Source organism: Tursiops truncatus, chromosome 7 (assembly GCF_011762595.2).
Source record: "Tursiops truncatus isolate mTurTru1 chromosome 7, mTurTru1.mat.Y, whole genome shotgun sequence".
Classification (NCBI taxonomy): Eukaryota; Metazoa; Chordata; class Mammalia; order Artiodactyla; family Delphinidae; genus Tursiops; species Tursiops truncatus.
Window position 1 is genome coordinate 77674931 of NC_047040.1, and position 23425 is coordinate 77698355.

At 40.1% G+C, this 23425-nt stretch overlaps 1 protein-coding gene across 4 annotated transcripts in view; it reads right to left on the bottom strand.

Moving 5' to 3' along the window:
- FMNL2 (formin like 2) overlaps positions 1-23425 on the bottom strand; it is a 309362-nt gene that overhangs the window by 83703 nt on the left and 202234 nt on the right. For all 4 annotated transcript variants that reach the window (XM_033860177.2, XM_033860180.2, XM_033860179.2 and 1 more), the window contains exons 4-6: positions 20607-20683; positions 11613-11696; positions 8115-8267 (exon numbers count right to left, since the gene is read on the bottom strand). In XM_033860177.2, the coding sequence (XP_033716068.1) occupies positions 8115-8267; positions 11613-11696; positions 20607-20683 (314 nt within the window). The remainder of the gene's footprint in view (positions 1-8114; positions 8268-11612; positions 11697-20606; positions 20684-23425) is intronic.

Consider the following 23425-nt stretch of genomic DNA (forward strand, 5'->3'; position numbering starts at 1 on the left):
GTTTCCTCTCCCTTACCATTCAGACATGACATCACCTGGGCATATTTTTTCTATCAATTAAACTCATAAAATACTTGATGCTAAAAAAAAAAAAAAAAAAAAAATGAGCCAAGCACTTTTCTGTCTCTACAGCCAAAAGAAACAGAGCTGAAAGAGTAGAACCCAGATAGTTCAAAGTGGGGGTGAAGGAGGAGGGGAAACAGAGAGACAAAGACAGAAACAGAGACACGGGGGGGTGGGTACACAAAATTCCTTATGAACTTTTTTTCTTTTAAATCAGTTACTGAAATTTTCTGTTGATCTGTATTTCCTGTTAGAGGACCAGGTGATAGCTAGAACACAACCTGTAAGTCAAAAGGTCTCATTACATGCTTTTTGAATGGAATCAGTGAATCAACAGACTCCATCATATGAATGGAGGGTCAATAGTCTGAATTTCCTGATTTTCAATTATATTCCTTTTGTCAAAGGCATTTGCTATGGAGTGGCTAATTAATCAGGATATGACCCTAGGTGAGAAGTGTCCAAGGAAACCATCTAACTCCTGTGACTTTTCAAAAGAAATATTTCTATGTTCATCCAAATTTGGCCCTTCTTTTCATAAATCTTCAATAAAATATTGTCGATGAGGTAAAATGACAATTCCACAGCCTGGCCTTCAATGCAGTACATAAACTGGCTCTATGCTACTTCCAGCCAGACTCATCTATTCACTGTTTCCTAAACAAACCACGCAGTCTCACCACTGACCCACTGCTCATACCACTCTCCCTTCCTCTCCCCTCTCCTACCCACTCCTCCCAGCCTTCCTCATGTTGTTTCACATGCAGACCAAGTCATGACTCTTCCCTAGGTTTGACTGTTCACTCTAGCCTCTAAGGTTCCATATCATTTGTTCTGGTTATACACAAGTGATACTTAACACGTGTTAGTGCGTATGTGCGTGAACACACACACTTCTCAATCAAATCATATATAAAGACACTGACAAAGTGGAAAGAAGTCAGAAGACTTTGATTATAAATCCTGGCTCTATCACTTACTACCTATGGATAACTTCTCTGAGCCTCATCTGTAAAATGGGGCTAATAACTCTTGAACACCTCCCCAAGATTTCATGATGATATAATGATGTAAGTATGAAAAATTCTTTTATCAGTCATGAATCATGTACAAACATATTATTCCATGTATCCTTCTGTATCCTCAGCACTTGACAAAGCACCCTTCACATATTAAGTATGCAATAAATCTTGCAGATGAAGACACTAGACCACGCCTGTAGGAATTTGCTGAGTCATCTTTAGTATTTTCCTCAATTCTATGTAGTTATTTACTGACTACTCACTGTTGCACCAGGTTCTTTACAGGAATTGTTAATTTAATCTCACAACCTATGAGGCAGGTCCTAGATCTGATCTGAGAATCTGTGAGACAGAACCCAACAATGCCCTGGCCAGGTGACCTGTTTTTCCATTTCCACATAGCCTCTTCTAGTCAGTTTTCTATCACAGAAAAGACCCAATAAAGAGGTGGAACAAGTGAATCAGTCTTTCTCACAGTGGGAAATGTCTGGCAAATCTGCCGGTATGGTGCACCCACAAGCTACAATTAAAGCTGTCACCATTTTCATAAGCAAGGCCCTTAATATAAGTTCCAAGCTGAGAATGTGGAATGTACACCCTTAACCCAAGTACAATTTTCTCTGTTTACAACACCAAATAAAAAAGAAATGCACAAATCTGAAACACAACAACCTAACACTTTCGACTTGTTTCTGCTTACAAATGTGCTGAAAAGGCAAAGTGACAATTTGTAGTTACAGATTATTTTTGGAAAGTCTAGGACTTTAGAAAGTCTTTATTTTATAGATGGGTACTGGGTACTGCATTTTCTGCGACCTTTGATCTTCAGGTCAACAGTCTAGCAGGTTAAGGAATGTCTTCAACAGTTCTCCTTCCTCAGAAATAAATCTCAGGTGTTGGCTATAATGATCATCTCATTGTTCTTTTTTCTTCCACTCCTTTGTAGTATTTTCTCTCCTTCTAAAGTTAGTGTTAATGAAAATTTTAATCAGCACCTGCCATCTCATCTGGTGAACAGAGAGAATTCAAGCCTTGAAAATAACTGTTTAAATATATTTTTCTTTGTAGAGTTTCCCCCTTAAATTGGCAGCTAGGGTAAATTCTTCAAGATCCTTCCATAGGGAAATAGTAGAATAAACAAAGTTAAGAAAACTGAATAAACGTAGAATAGAATACAGATTACAACTCTCAGTCATGACAACTGTAAAAGGTCTGAGTTGATTTTATAGAATTTGGGGGGAGAAGAAGGAAGAGAAAAGAGAATAATGATTGTTTCAGAAATTACATTCTTAATTTATAGAAGCTGGAAAATGAACAAAATTGAGTTCAACCTCCTTGTTGGGAATCAACATAGAAAGTGCTTTGGATTCTAACTATAGAATTAGAAGATTTTTTTTTTTTTTTTTTGCGGCACGCGGGCGTCTCACTGTTGTGGCCTCTCCCGTTGCGGAGCACAGGCTCCAGACACGCAGGCTCAGTGGCCATGGCTCACGGGCCCAGCCGCTCCGCGGCATGTGGGATCTTTCCGGACTGGGGCACGAACCCGTGTCCCCTGCATCGGCAGGCGGACTCTCAATCACTGTGCCACCAGGGAAGCCCCCGAAGATATATTTAATGTGATATTATAACAGTTTAAGTTAAGAGGTTAGGTGATCTTCTACCCCCAACAATTAAAACTCAAGGTAAAATGCTCCTGCTGAAATAAAAACTTGTAAGAACTTAAAAGAACTCAACTCTTTCAAGATACCACTTACTTTATAAGCAAACTGGTACAGAGCTGGTGTTTCCATATGTTTAAATAGGATCACTGTTACAAAGAGATCAAGAAAACTGCTTTGAACAGAAGTATCTACTGCAGTGAAGGCCAATGAGCCATATGGGCCAGACATGGAAATAGGTCTGCAGCACCTAATTCCTTAGGTCTTAGAGAACAAGGTCTTCAAGCTGGGCCTCAAGTGCCTCATCAACAAAAAGAGTTGAACAAAAACCTGAAAAGAAAAAAGTTTATTCATAATCTCCCCTTCCATAAAAAGTCACTATCTTCATTTAATAAACTTTCCTTTCAATGCCTTCCCATTGCAAAGAGGTGAAAATAAAACTATATTAACAGAGAACTTTCCATCTTACTCTTGTCATTCATTTAGGAAACAGTCTTCATGTTTCTATATGACCTTATCTTCTAATAATTATAAATATTCCAACACATTGATCATGGTCTCCACTAGAGCATTTGGCACCTTTGGATAAAGTAGAAAAAGGCACATCTCCTGGGAAGGATTAGCAAAACCTCTCCTGCACGGTACAACTTAACATAACTCCATGTGGACACGCTGATATTAAAACAATAATATTTATGGGGGAAAAAATCATCCTGTGAATATACAGGCAGGATCACATGGTGTGACAGTTTGAGTCAGGGCACCTCACTTCAAATCCTACCTCCTTCACTCACTGTTTGATCCCAGGCAAGTGGCTTAACCACTAGAGGCCTCGGTTTCCTCATAGGGGTAGTAATAGTAACAGCTATCTATCTCATAGAGCCATTGTCAGCAGTGAATAATCACAGAAGGCTCTCAGGACAGTGCCTGGTACACAGTGGACACTCAACAAAAGCTTTTTTCCCCCAATAAAAATTATATCAATGCTACCAATATCTTTGTGCCCATTTTAAAATAATTTTTAAAAATTACTCCTATGAAAAACATTGCCAAGAATGGGATTACTGCATTAAAATGTGTAAACAAGGATGTAAACTTGAACTCTTCATGTAAACCCACTAAGTATATAAGTGCTAAATAGATGATGACTGTTCAAGAGATGCCACTCCATTAAGATAATAATTTCAGGAAAAGCAATGAAATTTGTTCTAGGAAATCTTAGAAAGAAATATAAGTAAGAGTTAATATATTAAAGGAAACGTAGATCTTGGTTTCCTCACCACAGTGGGAAGGTCAGTTCGGATGGCATACAAGGTCTACCCAGCTTGGTATGTCTATGACCCAATCTCTCCATTAGACAGCCCTCCACCCCTCTGCACCAGAAATGACAGGTTCTCCCCTCTTTCCCAAACATGTCTGATCTTTGATGTAAGGTTTTGCTCATCGTATGCTCATTCACTTTACCTCTACCTGGAGCAGCCTTTCCTCACCCTGAGCAGCAACTCTGGCCATCACCCAAAGTCCCAGTTTATATCTGATCCCTTCCTCCAGGCTTTTAGTGCTCCGCCCTTTTCCTTTAAAATTTGGAACACTGATTTATTATCTACGGCACTGCTTACTTAAGTCTAATAGCATTAACCATGACATTCTTAAAAAATAAAAATTACTTTCTCTTGCATCTGAATTAATGCAACCCGTGTCTTCAAAAATCTAGTGAGCACATATATGCATATACAGCATCATTTATTTTAGCTAGATCTGTAGCCACGTTAACAGAAATCTATCTTAACTGAAGGTACACCAGACTCTAAGCTTATGAAACAGCACAATCCAGGTTTCTACTGCATCAACAAACATTTTTTACAACTGCCAACCTGACAAATTTATGATAAAACAGAATCTAATAGTTGATACAACTCCAGGTGAGTGTCATGTCATAAAATACTTAATCATCTATTTTAAATACCTAAAAAATAAAGTCTAAATATGAAGAGGAGAGTGTGCATCATTCGAATTTTGTTTAAAAACAGAGCGTTTTTCCTTTTCTTTAATCAAGCCCCATTTATAAAGTGTATGCTTTTTTTAATGTATTTATTTATTTTTATTTTTGGCTGCACTGGGTCTTTCATTGCTGCGTGCAGGCCTTCTCCAGCTGCGGAGAGTCGGGGCCACTCTTCATTGCGGTGCACGGGCTTCTCATTGCGGTGGCTTCTCTTGTTGCGGAGCACAGGTTCCAGGCATGTGGGCTTCAGTAGCTGTGGCATGCGGGCTCAGTATTTGTGGCTCGTGGGCTCTAGAGTGCAGGCTCAGCAGTTGTGGCACACGGCTTGGTTGCTCCGCGGCATATGGGATCTTCCTGGACCAGGGCCCAAACCCGCATCCCCTGCATTGGCAGGGGAATTCTCAACCACTGCGCCACCAGGGAAGTCCCTATAAAGTGTTTTAAATTTCTTGACATCTCATTTCTTCCTCCAAGTTTAACCAACCCTTTTGCTAAGTGATATAGGGTAAGATTACTGAATCTACATTATTATCTGGAGATAGAGATGAGGGAACTAAAATCTGTATTTGGATACAGAAAATATATTCTAATCAAAAAAAGCTACCAGAATAAATCATCTCTACTGAACGAGACTTAGTATCCTTTTATCCGTCAAAAAAAAGAACTGTAATAATATTTAAACTGCAATATAGCCTAAAGGTTCAAATTCTTAAAAGGAAAAATCATAATATGATAACAGAGTGTATCAAAGTTTAAAAGGCACTGGGCTTTACCCCAGTAGAGTGATGGCATGAAGCCATGCAGTTATCATAACACGGAGAGCAGCTGCCACACTCTGTCACCATGCACTATAAGCTCTCTTGGGCGACATTTTCACCCATGACTTATGAGATTTTCCAGTTTGAAGCCTCAACATCAGTGTGTAAACTGAAGCGACTCCAGAGGCAACAGGGAGAGAAGCAGCTCTGGTGGCATTTGAAATGAAGATACTCAGGCAGAGAAACCAATCTGGTGGTGATGCAAGAGATGAATGGAACCGGAGGAAGAGGAGACAGGAGGACGAGACGATCAGAAATGAGATGGCAGAATGAAAAAGAAGGCCAACAAAAAGAAAGCCAAAAAGTAGAGGCAGCAGAGGAAGAAAGGGGAGAGAAGAAGGAGGAGGAAGAGAAAAAGACATAAACAATCTTTGGGTCTATGAAAAGCAACATGTACTGTGCACCTGCACTTCTGATTGCTGTTTTTATAAGTCAGAGATGCTATCAAATGACCAAATACAGAATTAGAATCCATGCACACAAGAGCTGGAATATCAATGATATACATCATTTAAAAACAAAAACAAAAATCCAAGCTTCAAGTCAACAAGTGGCATGAAAGTTACTGCCATATTGGTTTTCTTGAGAGCCCATGACGGAGAGCCAAAGGAATTTCAAATGTTCCATTCCTGAGCTTGAAACTGTTTAAACACAAAAAAGAATGTGACGCTCGTTTCTTAATTGGTCATCTTCGAGCACACCTGCCAACCAGAAATGTCACAACGGTTCCCAAGTTTCTCAAAACAGCATTTCCATCGTGTCTTTCTCTCTATACTTGGGGTATCTTTTTTTTTTCCCCCAATTTAAAATGAATTCTAGCAGGATCTACCTTAAGCCAACCGTGAGGCAAATCAGGCTGGACATGGATGTCCCTATACCGTACTGTCCAGGGTCCAGGATCATAACTCTCCTTGGATGTGAGATGTTTCCCCTATTTTCCCGACTCTTCCACTCTACCAGAAACAATGTACTCTCAATAACAGTCTTCAGTAATTTGAAAATAGGTGTAATGAGTTATTAATCAGAAAAGTGACTTCCGGTTAAGATGGTAGCTGGCCAATATATGATACTTTCCAGCTGAGAAATGAGGAGAAAGCAAGTTAAAACATACTTTGTCAATTAAATTCCTTACACATAATTATAGCTAAACTAATGGCAAGAGTTTCCATTTGAGTTACAAGGTGATTAGGGAATTCTTCAGGCACAATTGGCCTTCCTTCAACTTCTCTATCAGCCCACATATTCCTCTGTCCACATGTAAAGTTCACACAGACCAGCAGGTTATATAGCCTTTGGCCTATTGCAAATACTGTGAGATGAACTGAAACATGGTTCTTCATTATTACTGAATCATTCCAAAGCCGTTAATATTTTTGGCATTTCCAAACAAGGAAAATCTGAATGCTTGATAGGAAGCATCATATTCAAACATCAAATCCCGGAGCAGAACTGAACTTCATGATAAAGACTTTAACTTTCCATGACCAAAACCCAAGTCAAAGGGACAAGAGGTAATAAAAAGGCTACCAAATACAAAAGGTCTGAAAGCCACGTATTCACTGATCACAGCCTGACACGTGGAGTTTACTACAATGACCCAACACCCATGGTGATCTTAAATAGTGACAGGAACAACGTCCACTTGCCAGATCAAGCCTGAAATAAGCGAGATAAAATTGTCAAGCTACAAAGAGTAAGCAACATTTGGGAATGAGGGGCTTATTAATAAAAATTTTTATTAAACTCCTGGAACATAGAAACCTTTATGAACTTGCTCTAGATGATAACTCTGTCTTGTCGGGCAGGAGTTTTGATTTACCCACCCATGTATACTAACTCTGAGTACAGTGGCTAGCAAATTACAGAAGCTCAGAAGTATTTTTCAGTGAATGATTGTAGGTCTGAGTGAATGAACAATCTCAGTGATATTACACCCAGGTGTTCATCCCCCATCCTAACTTAGCATGGTGGTATTTCAGCCAGAAAAGACAGCAGAAGGAATCCTTAGGAGGAAATAGAAGGTTGACAATGGAGAGCACACCCAACCAAAGGAGCACTGCTTAAAGGCATCTCCTTAATAAAAATGATCACTACAGCATTCTGTACCTATGTCTAAGAACACATCCCACAGAACACACACCTGAGCTATCACGGGAGGAAGGGAAGAGAGGAGTCGGGTTTAAACAGCATCAAGTTCTTGAGATCCTCAGATCTCTATGTGCTGCCTCTACCCAGGAAACAGAGTCCAAGTCAGTATATCAGCATCTTCCTGGTTTCAGAAACTGATCTGCCTATGGAGACTACTCTGTTGTGTCATTTGGCAGCAGAATTTTTTTTTTCTCTGCTGAATGAAGGAGTGGTATTTGCAGAAAGCTATTGAAAGTGACTGAGTATTGCCCCAGTGATGATTCCATGAACTCCCGAAGAAACCTGCATTTGCAATCACTGACAACACAAGTGCTGTGTGGCAAGATACAGCAATACATGGCCCAGGATCCTCAACAGAAGCTGTCCTGACATATCTGCCTCTTTCCTGAATCAAGGCACTCACCGCAGTGCAGGATGTCTTCCCGAGCGGGATACACTGTTGCCCACGGGGGATGGCAGGTTGCTCCCTCTGTGCAGGTCCTCGATGGACCGACTCCAGGGCTTTGATTTGTCCACTGAGCTCTCCACAGTGCTTTCCACACTTTCAAAGTCAAAACTAAAACAAAAGAGAAATGCCACTAAAGACTTAATTCACATTCACGCAAATACATGGATGTGCAAAACTCACTCCTTCCAACTATACATCTGCACCTTAATATGGGTTAGTTTTTGCAAACAAAGAAAACTGAAAATGGAATACAAACGAATTTTCATGGACTGAGCATTAGCTTTGAAAATACAGAATGACAAATAGGGATGTGTTATTCGTATCTTATTATAAGGCTTGCTGACTTACCGATTACTAATGAGCTATGGTGGGATGGGGAAGAAAGATCTCAGAGCTGTCTTCATTTTGCTTTAACAAGTCAATATGTTAGGCTTATACTAATTTATTCCTCTCCATCAAGTTTCACTGAACACTTTCTCCTAGTGTGTTGGCAAGTGTACTTTTCCAACCATATGTGATACATTACTTGCAAAGTTATGAATTTGCTTTGATTTTGGAATCTCTTCCCAATGTGGTGCTCTTTAAAGTAGGGCTGTTGTTTCTCTGACATTTTTTGAGGTTATTACTCATGTTAACCATGTTAGAATAAATGGCTAGTTAAATTGCTCATTCTTGTATAATTTTAGGAATTTTTAAACAGACAGAGCTTTGTGTTCTATGCATTTTTCCCCTTCCAAAGTCAGTAGCTCTGCTTTCTCAAAAATACATTTTATCAACTGTTTCAACCCATAGTTCCATCAAGCAACACCTGATCAGACAGAAAATAAACACAATGCAGCTATAATTAACAGCATCTGGAAGATATTGGAGGATATCGTGGGAAAAAAACATCAACAACACATAAATAGCAAGTATGACTTTTTACACAAGTATGACTGCCAAAATTAAATATTTGGTTAGAACTACCATCTGTAAACTAGGTTATGTTCTCCATTTATTAAATTGTAATCCAGATAACAGAGACCGATGCACAAAGTCATTGAATGGGTCTAACAATTCTGTCATTCCTTAGGATACAGGAAGCAGTGAACAGAAAGGGGTGGAATTGAGGAATCTAACAGATCCTTAAGGACTAAAAATAGAAGCCTATAATTGACACTGGAAAAGGTAAACCTAGGGGGCATCCCAAGGTCACTCATGTCATTACGACTCCCGCCAAGCCACTCTGCAGCCCCCATATGTTCAGTTGTTCAGCATCCTTATGCTCCTCTCAGCTCATCTCCGACTCTCACTGAGCAGAAAAAAGAAACACACACCTTGGTGAAAGCTCCCGTTTTAGGGAAGGTACATGAGTCTGTTATTTCACATTACATGAGCCAGAAAATTGTCACATGCTGAGGAATAGTAAGAAATTTTTTTCAGCCCATTTAGTTTCAAGAAAGTATGTACATAAATTATGTATCTATATATAATTTTTCATGTAATTAAAGTACAAAATTTCATGTAATTAATTTTGTAAGAAAAACAAAAATAAAACTAATAAGCAAAGAATGTAAAGCTAATGCCCACCCCACCCCACCCCCAAAAAAAGTAGAAGATTAGGAACCAAAAGCTCTGAGCTCTGATCTTTTGTTGTCTTTGCTCTTGGACTGTGGACCAGAAGAATTCCCTCAGAGTAGCACTACCTTTTCTCATTGGTCTCGTGTGTAGGTGCATTTGGGAAAGTTGCTTTACAAGTTCTATCGTGATGGGGTAAAGGGTTAATTACAGCCAACATATTACAAACAGCATGCAATTCTTTCCCATTATTCCTGTAGTTTCTTAGCCCTTCCTTAATTCCTCAATAAATGTTCTTCCAGATTTTAAAATATGCAACAGGATAATATTCCTATTCTGTTTTGTCATATAATATAAATTGTAAGGGAGATTAGCAGTTTTCAATGTAATGGAGGTAGATAAGGAACGTTTGGAAGAGCATGCTATAAAAACTAGAATTATAAGGAAGATAAGAACTTATCTACTGGGTTTTCTTATTATATTCCATATCATATATGAGTTATCAAAAACTGAAACTCATCAGGCCAGTTTCAGTTAACACTTTACTTTCTGCAGCTATAAGGTAGGAATAATTATAGTTTTCTCTTCACAAATTCTCCAGGAAGCGATGAGGATTATAAGATAACATCTGGTTAGATCTTAAAGTGGGGCAATATAAAAAACAAGTTCCTGCTTTGAAAAGAAGAGTTGAGAAGAAAAAAAACACCATCTAGGCTGAAATGTCTTCCAAGCAAATTAAAAATACAGTATTGGGACTTCCTTGGTGGCGCAGTGGTTAAGAATCCGCCTGCCAATGCAGGGGACATGGGTTCAATCCCTGGTCCGGGAAGATCCCACATGCTGCAGAGCAACTAAGCCCGTGCGCTACAACTACTAAGCCTGCGCTCTAGAGCCCGCGAGCCACAACTACTGAGCCTGCGCACCCTACAGTCCATGCGCCACAACCACAGAGCCCACGTGCCGCAACTACTGAAGCCCATGCGCTCTAGAGCCTGCATGCTGCAACTACTGAAGCCTGCGTGCCTAGAGTCCGTGTTCCACAGCAAGGGAAGCCACGGCAGTGAGAAGTCCATGCGCAACAATGAAGATCCATCACAGCCAAAAAAAGTAAATAAAAATTTTAAGAAGAATACAGTATTATTTCCTCAATCTGTGTGTGACAGTGGATACTGGAATAGTTTTTGATTAAAGAGGAAATGTGGAGAAGAGAACGTCTCATTCAAATGTACACTTTTCATTCCTGTTGTAAATCTTTCCAGAAGCCTAGCAAATGAGAAAACTTTATGAATCAACAAAGGAAAGGTGAAATAAGTAAAATTTTTTTCCTGCTCTGCCCCATTTTTTCCCCTTCCCCCTATGAAGGGGAAGTCAAAACAATACAAATACATATAAATTAAAAAGGGAAACCTCTTGCTGACTCCACTTCCTCCACTCCCACTGTGTTTGGTACCTACTTCTGCAATCATTTTCTCTGTATTTACTAGCACCTACAAATATACATATACAAGTTTGTTTGTTTTTTAAAATAAAAAGGGAGTCACTCCTCCGTACTTTGCTTTATTCACTCAACAATATATCATATACCTCTTCCAATAATTGCTAGAGTATTCTACCATATGGATATACATTACTTGAGCACTAAAGAAAGCACTTCTTTTTGAAATAAGCACTCCTCTAAGGGTGGTTTTACTCCCCTGTTTTATTTCTGCCTTAAAAGCATTTCTAACAACAATTATGAGATTTGCTTTTAGTTACTTGAATATAAACAAACCTCCTTAAACCTTACCACATCTGCTTCTGGGTGTCTCCCCTCAGTGTGGTACCTAATTTTACCACTGAGATGCAACTTCTGTGACCACATAAAATTTTAAAGGAAACAAGCCAAGTTTTACTTACGTTACTGCGTATTGTGCAAATGACAGATATTCTACTAGAACATCAAGACCTTTATTTTCTTCATTCAGAAACTCTCTGACCCATCTGTTCAAAAAAAAAAAAAAAAATCATTGGCAAAGTTCATCGCATGCTCTACCATGAAAAGGACACAGTGAAAACTTGTTTTTTTCCACCAGAAACATTCACCGCCTGAAAGGAACTACGGAGTAAGGCCTAGACTATAACACATGAGGTAGGAGCTTTTAAATATGGCAACTAAGAAAACCATAATATTTCAGCATGAGCGACGAGGGGTCAAAAAGTGTACGAGTTTCTTCCTTGTATTTTACTGCTTAGGAGACTGACGATAACCTGTAAGGAACTTTCTGAAACAGGAACTTGCTAACTGTCCTTCTCTTCCACCATAATTGATCTGGAGCCTGCCTGTTTAAGGAGCCAAGACTGCACGGGGAATCAGGCAGACTAGGGACATGACAACATAACCACTGAAATCCAGGCCGGATTCCAAATCCACATTCAACTCCTTCTTGGCACACTGAGCTGTAGAAAACACTCAACTAGCCAATGAGAGACCAGTGTTTATGGGCTTCTGGAAATTCAATAGGTATAATGACTTACTTAATTTTTTCCATGAATGTTAAAACCTTTTAAAAAGTCGCAGGCACCACACACCATCATCAAAGCCAAGGCGTGACAAATACCATGCTTCTTAAAATTCATTTTAAAATGATACCACTTTGCATTTGAATGGTGGATCTGAACGCAGTTCACTGAGAATGTTTACACATTTTTATTTGTTCATAACAACGCCTAGAAGATGGAGCAGAGTGGTCAGGTACTGAGGATAAACACCTGTTACCGCACGTCACAGATTTCCTCCAGGACATCCACCTTCAAAGAACATGTGATACCCCATCAAGCCTTCACTGGGTTGGAAGTTCCAAGAAGTAATAAGTAAAAAGCTGTGCTATTCTATCACAGAAGTGATCTTGGGGTACATCTGTCAACAGCAATGCAAAGTGGTTGCCTTCCTCCAGGAATACCAAGCCAACAAGGTCCACCAGCTATGCACACGATGGCTCCTATGGAAACCAGTTTTGACAGCTATTAGAACAACAGTGGGTCAATTCTACCATGTGTCTTTAAGGATGAGCAGTCCCTTGAGGTTTCTGTCTTAAAAGAAGGAAAAAAAACCTGGTGGATTCAGAACGCCTATTTTTAAAATTTTGTTTTTAGGGGGATTTTGTGGTGGTTGTTTGTTTTATCCTCCAGCTCATCCTTTCTTCTAGTCCTGTCATCTGCATAATGTAACCTCAGGTCTTCAGGCAGTTCCAGAAGACAGTAAGGTGGAAAAATTAGATAGCTTGCCTCGTACTTCCCCCAAGTGCCTCAGGCAGGCTGTGACAAAACGTATGCACTTAACACAGCCATGTGTAAGTATATAACATTTAATCTAAAAGAGACCTAGGGAATTCCCTGGCCATCCAGTGGTTAGGACGCCGTGTTCTCACGGCCAAGGGCCCAGGTTCAATCCCTGGTCGGGGAACTAAGAACCCACAAACCGCGTGCCCCGCCCCCCCCCGCAAAGAAAAAGAGAGAGACCTAAAGTGGAAACACTGGCAAAGAAAACACTACCTTTTGGGTCTCACGAAGTGGCTGTGTTATGAGAGCTGACCAGAACTAAGGGGATGGCTATTAGGAGAGGCTGAAGTTTCATTTCACCACCACCACATACACGCTCTCACAGCATTTACTTCTAGATCCTTATTTTCATTTGATTTATTTTAAATTACTCCCAATATGGCTAGGTCTCAGAAGACATTGGACATTTTTAAGTGCTGATAATTAAAAGCTTAGAAATGGTAAAAAAAAAAAAAAAAATTTCCCTTTTAAAACTGGTAGGAGACTGAAGAAAGCTAGAACTCACTATCAAATCAGATGACTAGCTGTGCTCTTGAAATTCAAGCCTCTTAGCCTCTCTGAGGCCTCTCCATTGGTCAGATCTATGGGTTCTGACTGCATAATTTAAACTAGCCCTCCTTGGTGGCTGCACAAAACCACACGGTCCAGATTTTTCAGAGCAATCTTGGTTTCACATATTCTGTCTCAGTGACCCATAAGAACACTCTAATTTAGGAGTTGAGAAAAACAGCCATTATAGTTCCTTCTGGTTGATTTTCCAGACACTGCCTCTAAAATGTAGAGATGGTCCACGACATCCTAAGGACCTGCTAGCACCTTCATCTCACTTAGTTTAGCCACAAACTGGAGAGAAGGCAAATGACTCATGGATATTAAAAAAAAAAAAAAAAAAAAAGAGGAAGGAAGGAAGAAAGAAATGGTAGGAAATAGCCAAATACAGTCAGAGCTACATTTCTCTTGACTCAAAGTACTAATATGCATATATTTTCATGCAGTGATAAAACCTATTAATTGGCTTTTACTTCAATTTAGCACCCTTATCAGTGCCCCTGCCCTGACTTGCTGACTTTGAGTGAAAGCGCTTTAAAAATAAATTTCAGGACTTCCCTGGTGGAGCAGTGGTTAAGAATCCGCCTGCCAATGCAGGGAACACGGGTTCGAGCCCTGGTCCGGGAATATGCCACATGCCGCGGGGCAACTAAGCCCGTGCGCCACAACTACTGAGCCTGCGCTCTAGAGCCTGTGCTCCGCAACAAGAGAAGCCATTGCAGTGAGAAGCCCACGCACCGCAACAAAGACCCAACACAGCCAAAAATAAAATAAATAAAACCTTACTTTTAAATTAATTCATTCATTCATTAATTTCAAAGTGAAAGTCAGGAGCCAGCTGCTCCGTTCCTAAAAAGTCGGCGACAGTGTAACACGTCCTGCCTTTGAGAGGTTTAATTTCATTTTTAACCTCTTTTTCTAAGCTGTGAGATCTTCCCTGGGTCTCTGTTCTGGCCCAAACCCCTGCAGGTGGTTTAGGAAAGAATAAGCTAGAGATCCATCACAGCTGACTACCTTACCCCCTTTGTCAAGTGGTATCAGGTTAGTAAAGTCATCTCAGCAAAAAGGCTATGGATTACAAGAAAAGAACAGCCTTCTCTTTTCTTCTTGTCCTCTCAATCCCTATCCCTTCTTCACTTATGATATTCTGTATAGGAGAAAACAGAGGCGAGAGTGAACTTCTGTGGAAATCAAATAGGTAGAGATGAAAAAAGGGCAACTTTCCAAGCAGTATCTTTAATCTAAAGGCATAAAAAAATGGATGCCCCATTCTGCACATTTATGTACATGATCATGACATATCATAAATGGAGGGTTCCCATAGTAAATTTCCATTTTCACCTCTGCGCATGCTACACACGCTTTAATATAGTGCCAATATGCAAACAGTTTCAAATTGGGTGATTACAAGTTTTGGAAAGTAGAATTATTTCTGACTCTGACAGCACGCATCACTTACTGAGTACCTCACAGATTCGATGTAATTACCATATGTTGTAAATTTGAATTTACGCAAATTCCAAATCAACTGCTTAGGAACTGGGAGGCACAGTGATAATGAGAAATAGCTCTGGGAAAAAAAAAACTTATTCAAGGAAGGGCTCTAAATGCAAGTGCCAAGAGTTACTGTTTTACTGTAGACAGGTCAAAGCTTTGTGTCCAAATTGCTATTGTTTTCTCTCTGCCTCCCAAATCTCAGAACCTCATTGTTTTCATCTAGAAAATAAAGTCTCAAAGGACATTACTGGCTTTAAATTTCTAAGATCAAACAACAAAACAGACCCGAGACACACAAGATGAATGGACAGATGGTGAATTCCCTCTGCCAGTTTCCTTTAGAGAGATACTACAGGCATCCGGTAGGAACTGCAGTTGCTGACAAATCATGAAAAAAAAATCACAAGAAGCGAGAGATAGAAGGTAAACATCACCCAGATTCATCATCAGCTACCAAATCTATTTTGTGAGACAGCATCTCAAACTGGTTCTCAAAATATAGCCCATGGACCACCAGGGGTCCCTGAAACCCTCTCAGGGGTCTGTGAAGTTAAACCTATTTTCATACAAATATTAAGTAGTCGCTTTTGTCACTGTGCTGACACTTGCACTGATGGTACAAAAGAAATGTGAATGAAACTGCTACCACCAAACAATACACCTTTTTACTTTATTCTTCACCCCAAGCACTCAGAAAGGGAAAAAAAGTCAGCTTCACTTAAACCTGTCCTTAGTGAAGTGCTAAAAATTACTGACTTTATTAAAGCTTGCTCCTTGAATATATGTCTTTTTAATTCTCTGTGTGACAAAATGGAAAGCCCACATATAGCACTTCTGCTGCCTGCCCAAGCACCATGGCCGTCTTGAGGAAAAACACTGGTGCAATTGCTGGAGCTGCAAACTGACCCAGCCATTTTCTACATGGCATGTCCAATGACAGACACATTGTGGTTATTCTCTCTTGGGTATTTGGCAGATATTCTCAAAAGTGAATGAAGTGAGCCTGTCATTTTCAGGAAAAGAACTGACAATATTTTTTGTCAATGATAAAATCTGATCTTACAAACAAAAAAATTAGAATTCTGGAACACTTATATTTACCACCATGAGTCTGACAGCTTCCCAATACCTAAAGTAAATTCTGATGACACTGGTGACTATTAACAAATATGATTTTATATTGTAGAATAAAATGTGTTGATGTTTGAAAGATCAGGATAACTCAGTGAAACAATATATTTCAAATGATTTTTTCATGATGTTAAAAAGTATTCATGGGTAGAAATACCCATTCAAAGTGAAAGACAGCACAATGGATTTTAGTATCGACATAACAGAACACAAAAGCTCACTGATTCGGTTTCAGATTCTATCAATACATTGCAACTAAAGTTAAGAAATTACACCTTTAAATTTGGGTGTGATACCAAAAAATAGCCACAATTGTCTGAAATGGTTACTTAAAAACTCTTCATTTTTCCAAGTGTGTATCTGTGTAAGGCCAGGTTTTCTTCCTATACATCAACCAAAACACATCATAACAAATTGAATGCAGACAAAGATGTGAGAATCCAGCTGCCTTCTATTAGTGAGACAGTAAAAAGATTTGTAAACGTGTAAATCAAAGCCACCCTTGTCACTAAATTTTTTTTGCTTTGGAAAATAGTTATTTTTCATGAAATATGTTATTTGTGCTATATTATGTTTATTATTTTATATTTATATATTTACATTAAATATTTATTGTTAAATAAATATTAAATTTTATTAAATAAGCATATCTAAAATTTCTTAGTTTAAATTTCCAATATGGTAACATTAATAGCTAAAACCCACATAAAAACTTACTGGGGCTCAAAATAATTTAAGACAGTAAAGGAGTCCTGAAATCAAAAAATTTAAGAACTGCTGGTTTAGATAACAGGCTTTAGATTTGGACATCTCTAGGTCCAAACCTCAGTGCTTCTCAATTGTGTGGACTTGAGCAAGATACTTAATTGCGGACTCTCAGTTTCCTCATCTGTAAAACGGAGGTTCAGAGGAAAAGGGCAATAATAAAAAGATTTCTGTGAGAAATAATACATTTAACTTACCAAATACCGTGCTTAGTAACAAATACAGTGCTTAAGCAATGACTAAATGATTATGATCTTGAGGACTTCCAAAAAGCACCATCTAAGGATGAATTAATCGTAGGGTAGCTTGAGGCCCACATATACGTGTTAAACCCCAGAGAAGACACTCACTGCACATTCCCCAGCATCTTCCTCCTCCTACAGATCTCCTCCTCTCCTTGCCAACTTGCACCTCCTGCCTGTCACCTCACGCCCATTCTTCTCATCTCCCCCACCGAGATACAGTCAAGCAAGCACCTTTCAGGACGTCTATGACCTTGCACTCAGGATGAAAAGTAATTTTCCATCATAATAGGCAGTTTTACTCAAATGACCTACCTGCAAGGAGAGTGAGCCTACACCTCAGTTTCATGGACTAACATCCGCCAATCTATCCCAACCGCCAGCACCTCTGGAATCTTACCACCCCATATCCAAGACATCCCAACGCCCGTCTCCCAGTAGAGCACAGCCAAGTCAATGTGCTCTAATAGTGCTCAGCTCCCTTCAAGGGTATTTCAAGTCATTGCAAGGGCTTCGATTAGTCATAATCCAATTCTCCTCGACTGTTATAGTTCCTAAGAGTAAGTGAATGAGATTATTTCTAGTCCAATCCTTATTTCAATTTGGCTCCCCCCCAAAATTAATTATCTTTCTCACAAGACTGTTCCATTTATAGTTTTAGGCTGACCCTTTTGCTTGACAAAGCTGTAGCTTGGAATGTTGCTTCAGCAAAGCCCCAGATTTTAACCTTGGAATGCAAGCATATGCCAAAAATAATTTTTTTTAGGAGAAGTAGATTTTAAATGTAATTCTTCCTTTTAATTTCTGAAAATCATAAACTCCTAGGTAACAACGTCCTTTTAGACAGAGAAGGTAACATTCTCTGCATGGATTTCCTTAGGGATATATTACACAACACTGTCCGATAATTATTACATTTAATATTATTTTCAACAAGCATAACAACAAATAACAGCTACCATATATTGAGAGTAATTACTATGTATTAAACCCTATGTTAGGTCTTTCATAAGTTATCTCATTTAATCCTTACAACATTCCTATTAGATAAGTATTATTATCCTCATTTTATAGATGAGAAGTTAACTTAGGTCACATGATAAATACAGAGAGTTTATGTAACTTACTTAAGTCAAATAACTGATAAGGGGGCATGGCAAAAATATGAGCCAAGATCTCTCTTTCCCTAAGGAAAATGGGCACCCAATTACCTTTCTAATATAGTACCCCAAAGAGTGCAATAAAAATCTAAGGATTCCCTATGCAGCACCTTGCATTCCCAGAATTCCTCACTGTACTAATTGATTACTTTCACATTATTTAGTAATCCTTCAGAAGTTTTCCCAATCAAATACGGTCAAGCCAGTTAGTTTCCATCAAGAAAAGTCCCGTTCAGGTTTGGGTTTTCAGGACAAGCAAATCAGGTCAAAATCCTGGTGTGTGTTTTCACTCCGTATAAGGTTATGCCAATAATTGGTTTCAGACAATCAGACAATGCACTTCCATGAACTTTTGGGCTGCTAAAGCCAACGCTTTCCAAGTGTCTCACATAGATAGTAGACAAGGGGAAACTTCAGCTGGTGAAGATGAAAGAAATGCAAGAATCTTTCAACATGCCTCGAGTATCCTAAACAACAAACCACTCCAACTGCTTGCAGATTTGCACTGGCTTCCACCCAACCAGACCTCTTCTACTCAGCCAACTTTATATTGGAAATGATCGTCTTGCCTTGGTATTTGATGGTCAATTTCACATTATTTCAGCAATGCTTAAAGAAATGCTTTCTGACAGTTTGTAGAAATCCTGGCTGCAGCTCATGCCACCATTTTCAGTCAAGAAGAAGTGCCAACAGTACGGGGTTGGACGCTACCAAACGGAATCTAGCTCCTGATCCATAAATATTGGAAAGTATTTGAATTTCCTAAGCTTTGTATGCCCAGCTATATTAAATCACCAACACTTTCACCCCCCAATAGGCAAGCCTCGTTGTTTTGATCCTAGAGTCCCGATTATCTTATTTCCTTTCAAGGAAAGAGCTGCCAGATTAGGCTAGATAAGAAAAAGAACATCGCATTTTGAACAAAACGTCTGGCTGGCTCTACAGCTGTAGACTTTGTGGAAGTCTCTAACCTTCTCTGGTCCTTAATTCTTTTAATTTGTAAAACGAGGGTCTAGGCAATCCTAAACTTCTCTTCCACTTCTATTTTCATGACACTCTGATCCACTGTTCTATAGCCCATTTTCTGGGACAAGAGTGATTATCAACCTTAGGTTAGAATCAGTTCATCTTCCAAATATTTCATTCTCAAGGTGCCAAACATGTGAAATTATCCTTAAGGAAATGAATATTCTCACTCAGGCTATGGAGCTATAAATTAACCTTGCATTTCTATGACTTAAAAAAGCTTATTCTGAAATAACTGCAGAAAATAACCATTTGAATGGCTTATACCAAACATACTCAGAAGTAGAAGTAAACTGCTACTTAGGTAATTATTTTACAAAGACGCTGAAAAACAAAAATGTGATATATATGTAAAACTTCATTTCCAATAGACCTATCACAGGGGAAAATTCTAAAAGATCTAAAGTCTACAGTCTTTCCCTTGCAAATCTCAAAGAATCAAAATCCAGAGGGGTTAAATGATTGCCAGATGTTAAACAGGTACTTTAGGAAGAATTGAAGCTATATAATAAAATACTGACATCATTCTGCCTTAGAGAGAAACCATCTTATTTGAAGGTACTGTACAATTCTGATTATCTCAGGAGGGAGGGAGTGTGTAATGAAGTTGTACTTGGCTTGAGGCAAAGCAACCATGCTGTTGTATGAAAAACTCTTCGAAATGCTTAGTGCAGAGATTCCCCAAACTTTACTTTCCAGTGTGGATTTAAATTTCATGGTCCTGAAATTTGGGGATGTAGGAAGAAGAGACTCAGAATGAAGTATCTAAATGCAAGGGGGTATGTCAAGTGACACCACTCCAGCTTCTGTCCCCTTCTGGCCAGGGAATTGAGAAAAGAATGAAGCAGCTTCAAGTAACCAGGTCAAAGACCTCCAGGGAAGGCTTCAAGACCTTCCAGGATCTCAGTCTACATGACTTGGGGGTTCCTGACTTCCCAGGGAATCACTATACACACACCATCACTGCAGGCAAGCAGAGAACTTTACAATTAGTATGAACATCCCAAATCAAGGACTGTCTGTCCTGCTTCTGATTCTTGCACAGTGAGCAATTCAAGAACTAAAACAAAGGTTCCACCCATCTAAACCTCAGTCTCAACTTATAACGAACAGCAAGGAAGCTTAATTCTTTGGATATGATTCAGTCACTTTGTAAAGTGTCCAAAAGCTTTAGAGCTAAAATGTTCAGTAGGCACACTTACCCAATATGGTTGGTTCTTAAAGAAATTTCCAGTTCTCTTAGCACTTGTGTGGACTCTTGAACACGCCGTCTGAATTTCTATAATTCAAGAACACATACTCTCACAAAACATATTTTAGCAAGTGCTATAACTGCAGCTTACTTGTAATAAGTTTAACAGAATATGAAAATATCTCTGCTTCTAAAGGGGGCTTCTCACACATTTCTTTTTGCAAAGCACACAAATTTTTCTCATCGTAACAGTCAGCTTAAGTGAAAGGACTGGGGAAAATGACTTATTTCATATACTAAGTGTCTCTGAGTAAGTAGCTTATTTTTTTCCCTACCCCACAATACAACAATACTCACTGACATACCTATGCTGGGGTCCCTAAAATCACCCGTTTCAATGATACGCTAGGGCTCACAGGACTCAGCATACAGTTGTTCTTGCCGCTAGGATTTATTACATCAAAAAGATGCAAGGTGTAATCAGCTAAGGGAAAAGGTGCGTGGGGTGAAGTCCAGAGGACACCAGATACAAGCTTCCAAGAGGATTCACCCATAGGAGTCATAAATGACAATATTCGTGAAATGCTGTCAACCAGGGAAGCTCATTAGACACTTAGTGGCTGGGGTTTTTACTGGCTCATCACTTGAGCACTCTCTGCCTAGCACATACCAAAAGTGCAGCCTCCCAAAAGGAAAACCGGCATTCCGCATAAACCATGTAGTTGGCATCAACAGTTTGGGCACAGTGAGTCATTATTAACAGGGAATTCTGGGAACTCTCCCGAAATCCAGGTCCCCAGTTGCCAACCAAGAGCCAAACTTGCAAGCAGGCCTAAGGTGGCAGTCTCATACCTACTATGCTTGTTCTCTTCTGCATGACCTCACATGGAAGGTCCCTCCTCTAGACACCTCCCTTCTACTTGAGGAATGTCCTTCCTCATTCCCCTGCCTATCAAAATGCCACGTGTCCTTCCAGAACTCCCTCAGGTCTCCCTTGCCCCAATGAATCCTCCTCTGATAGTAAATGTACTCATTTCTCTATCCTCTCGACTCCAAATAATCTCCAAGGGATCACTGGGTTGCACTGCACGTGAGTTCTTTGGAACACAATTTCCTACAAAAATATTTCTTTACAGTCACTCAAGTCTTAGGCCAGTCTGGAAGAAGGCCATTTGATGCGCAATGCCTTCTGAGAGGCGTCCTATGCTCTCTGTGCTAGAGACCCAAACCACCTTCAGGTTACACTGTTTTCAGGAAAAGCCTTTGAGAATCCTGGCTCAGGATATTAGGGATCCTTCTCCTCTGCTCCCATGACTGCAGAAGGAACAGGGTCATCCAGCTCCAAAGACAAAGGCATCCAAGGACAGGAAGGACAGGAGGAAGGTTAGAAAGGAGGATTCCGGGATGTGGGGAAAGGAGAGCCCTGCCACAGGCAGGCCCGGGTGCCCCAGGGAAGACTGGACCCCTGCTCAACACTGACGGGTTCCTGCTACCCTCTTCCCTTCTGAAGACCCTTTACTTCTCCACCAGCTGCTTCTCACCAGAGCAAAAAGTCTCAGTTTCCCCGACTGCCACTCCTGAAGCACCCAAAGACCTTCTCAGGTGTGTAGCATCCACAATATGTGAAATAAAAGCATCCCTGATGCCATGAAAAAAGAGAGCCACCCCCTCTTTTGTCAAGAAAGGCTTAAGAAACAACAAAGAGTCATCCATAGGTTGGAGGGACATCCAAGCCCAGTGCTTCCTAGAGAGCCTTCCGGCAATGAGGACTGCCAATGAGGTAGGGTCTATGGCCGCACAGCTGAGGAAACCATTTCCAGGTGTGCTGGATGCTCCAGAGGGGCCAGTCCCATGTCAGAGTCACAAGTCTTGGGCTGTCTGCACATGTGTCCTTTAGGAAACGACTCAGCATTCCTAGCTATGCATTATGCATAGTTCTGATTCGTTTCCTGCCGCCTGTGCTGGTTCCCTAACTGAGCCTTATGCTTCCTCAGGGCAAGGTCATCCCTCACATACACTGTGAGCTACAAGGGCACCCAGTGTAGCACGGAGGACCTAACAGTGTGAACGAGGATCTGCAGAAGGACTAAGAGGCATGTATCAAAACAAAATAACTCAAAATACTGAGATAAGAGAGGCGACAACAATAGCAGATAACAGTTATTAGGCATTTGCTACGAGGCACTACACTTTTGCAACCGCAGGAAAACTGAGGTAGAACTAAACTGACTTCGCCCTGTATTCTATTCTCTTGGCAACCGTTTGAATTTCAGCTGGTGGACTTTGGACCGCAGAGAAATCTTGGCATCCACTTCCCTAACACATAAACAAGGGCTGCCAACACTCTGCACTTGTACAACGCACCCAGAATGCTTTAAAACACTTCAAAGGGAAATCGTGCGACTGTGGGAACCAGCGAACAAGAGCCGGGTACCACTTCTTAGCAGCGTTCACCCTTCCCCCAGCCCTCTCTGTACACGGCAGGCCCAGGGAGGAGCCCACGGAGACAGCTGAGCCCTGGAGACCTGTATAATAGGGTTTCTTTCACAACTGCAGGGCCCACAGAGGACCAGACTCCTTTCTTCATGGCCTGTCGCCTCTCCCTATGCCAGACATGAGCACATCCCCCCAAAGCACAGACTGAGAGCCTCCTGGTATTAAATAAGGAGACTGGTTTGGAGAGATATCTAATTTAGGCTCTTCCTTCCCTGCCCTACAGGGTTTCACTTAAAACTACTTAGAAGAAAATCGAAATAGAAGATGCTTCAGAAATTTTTTAGAAGACAGCAAATTAAGTATCTTCAATTCAATGTGAACAAAAGATTAATG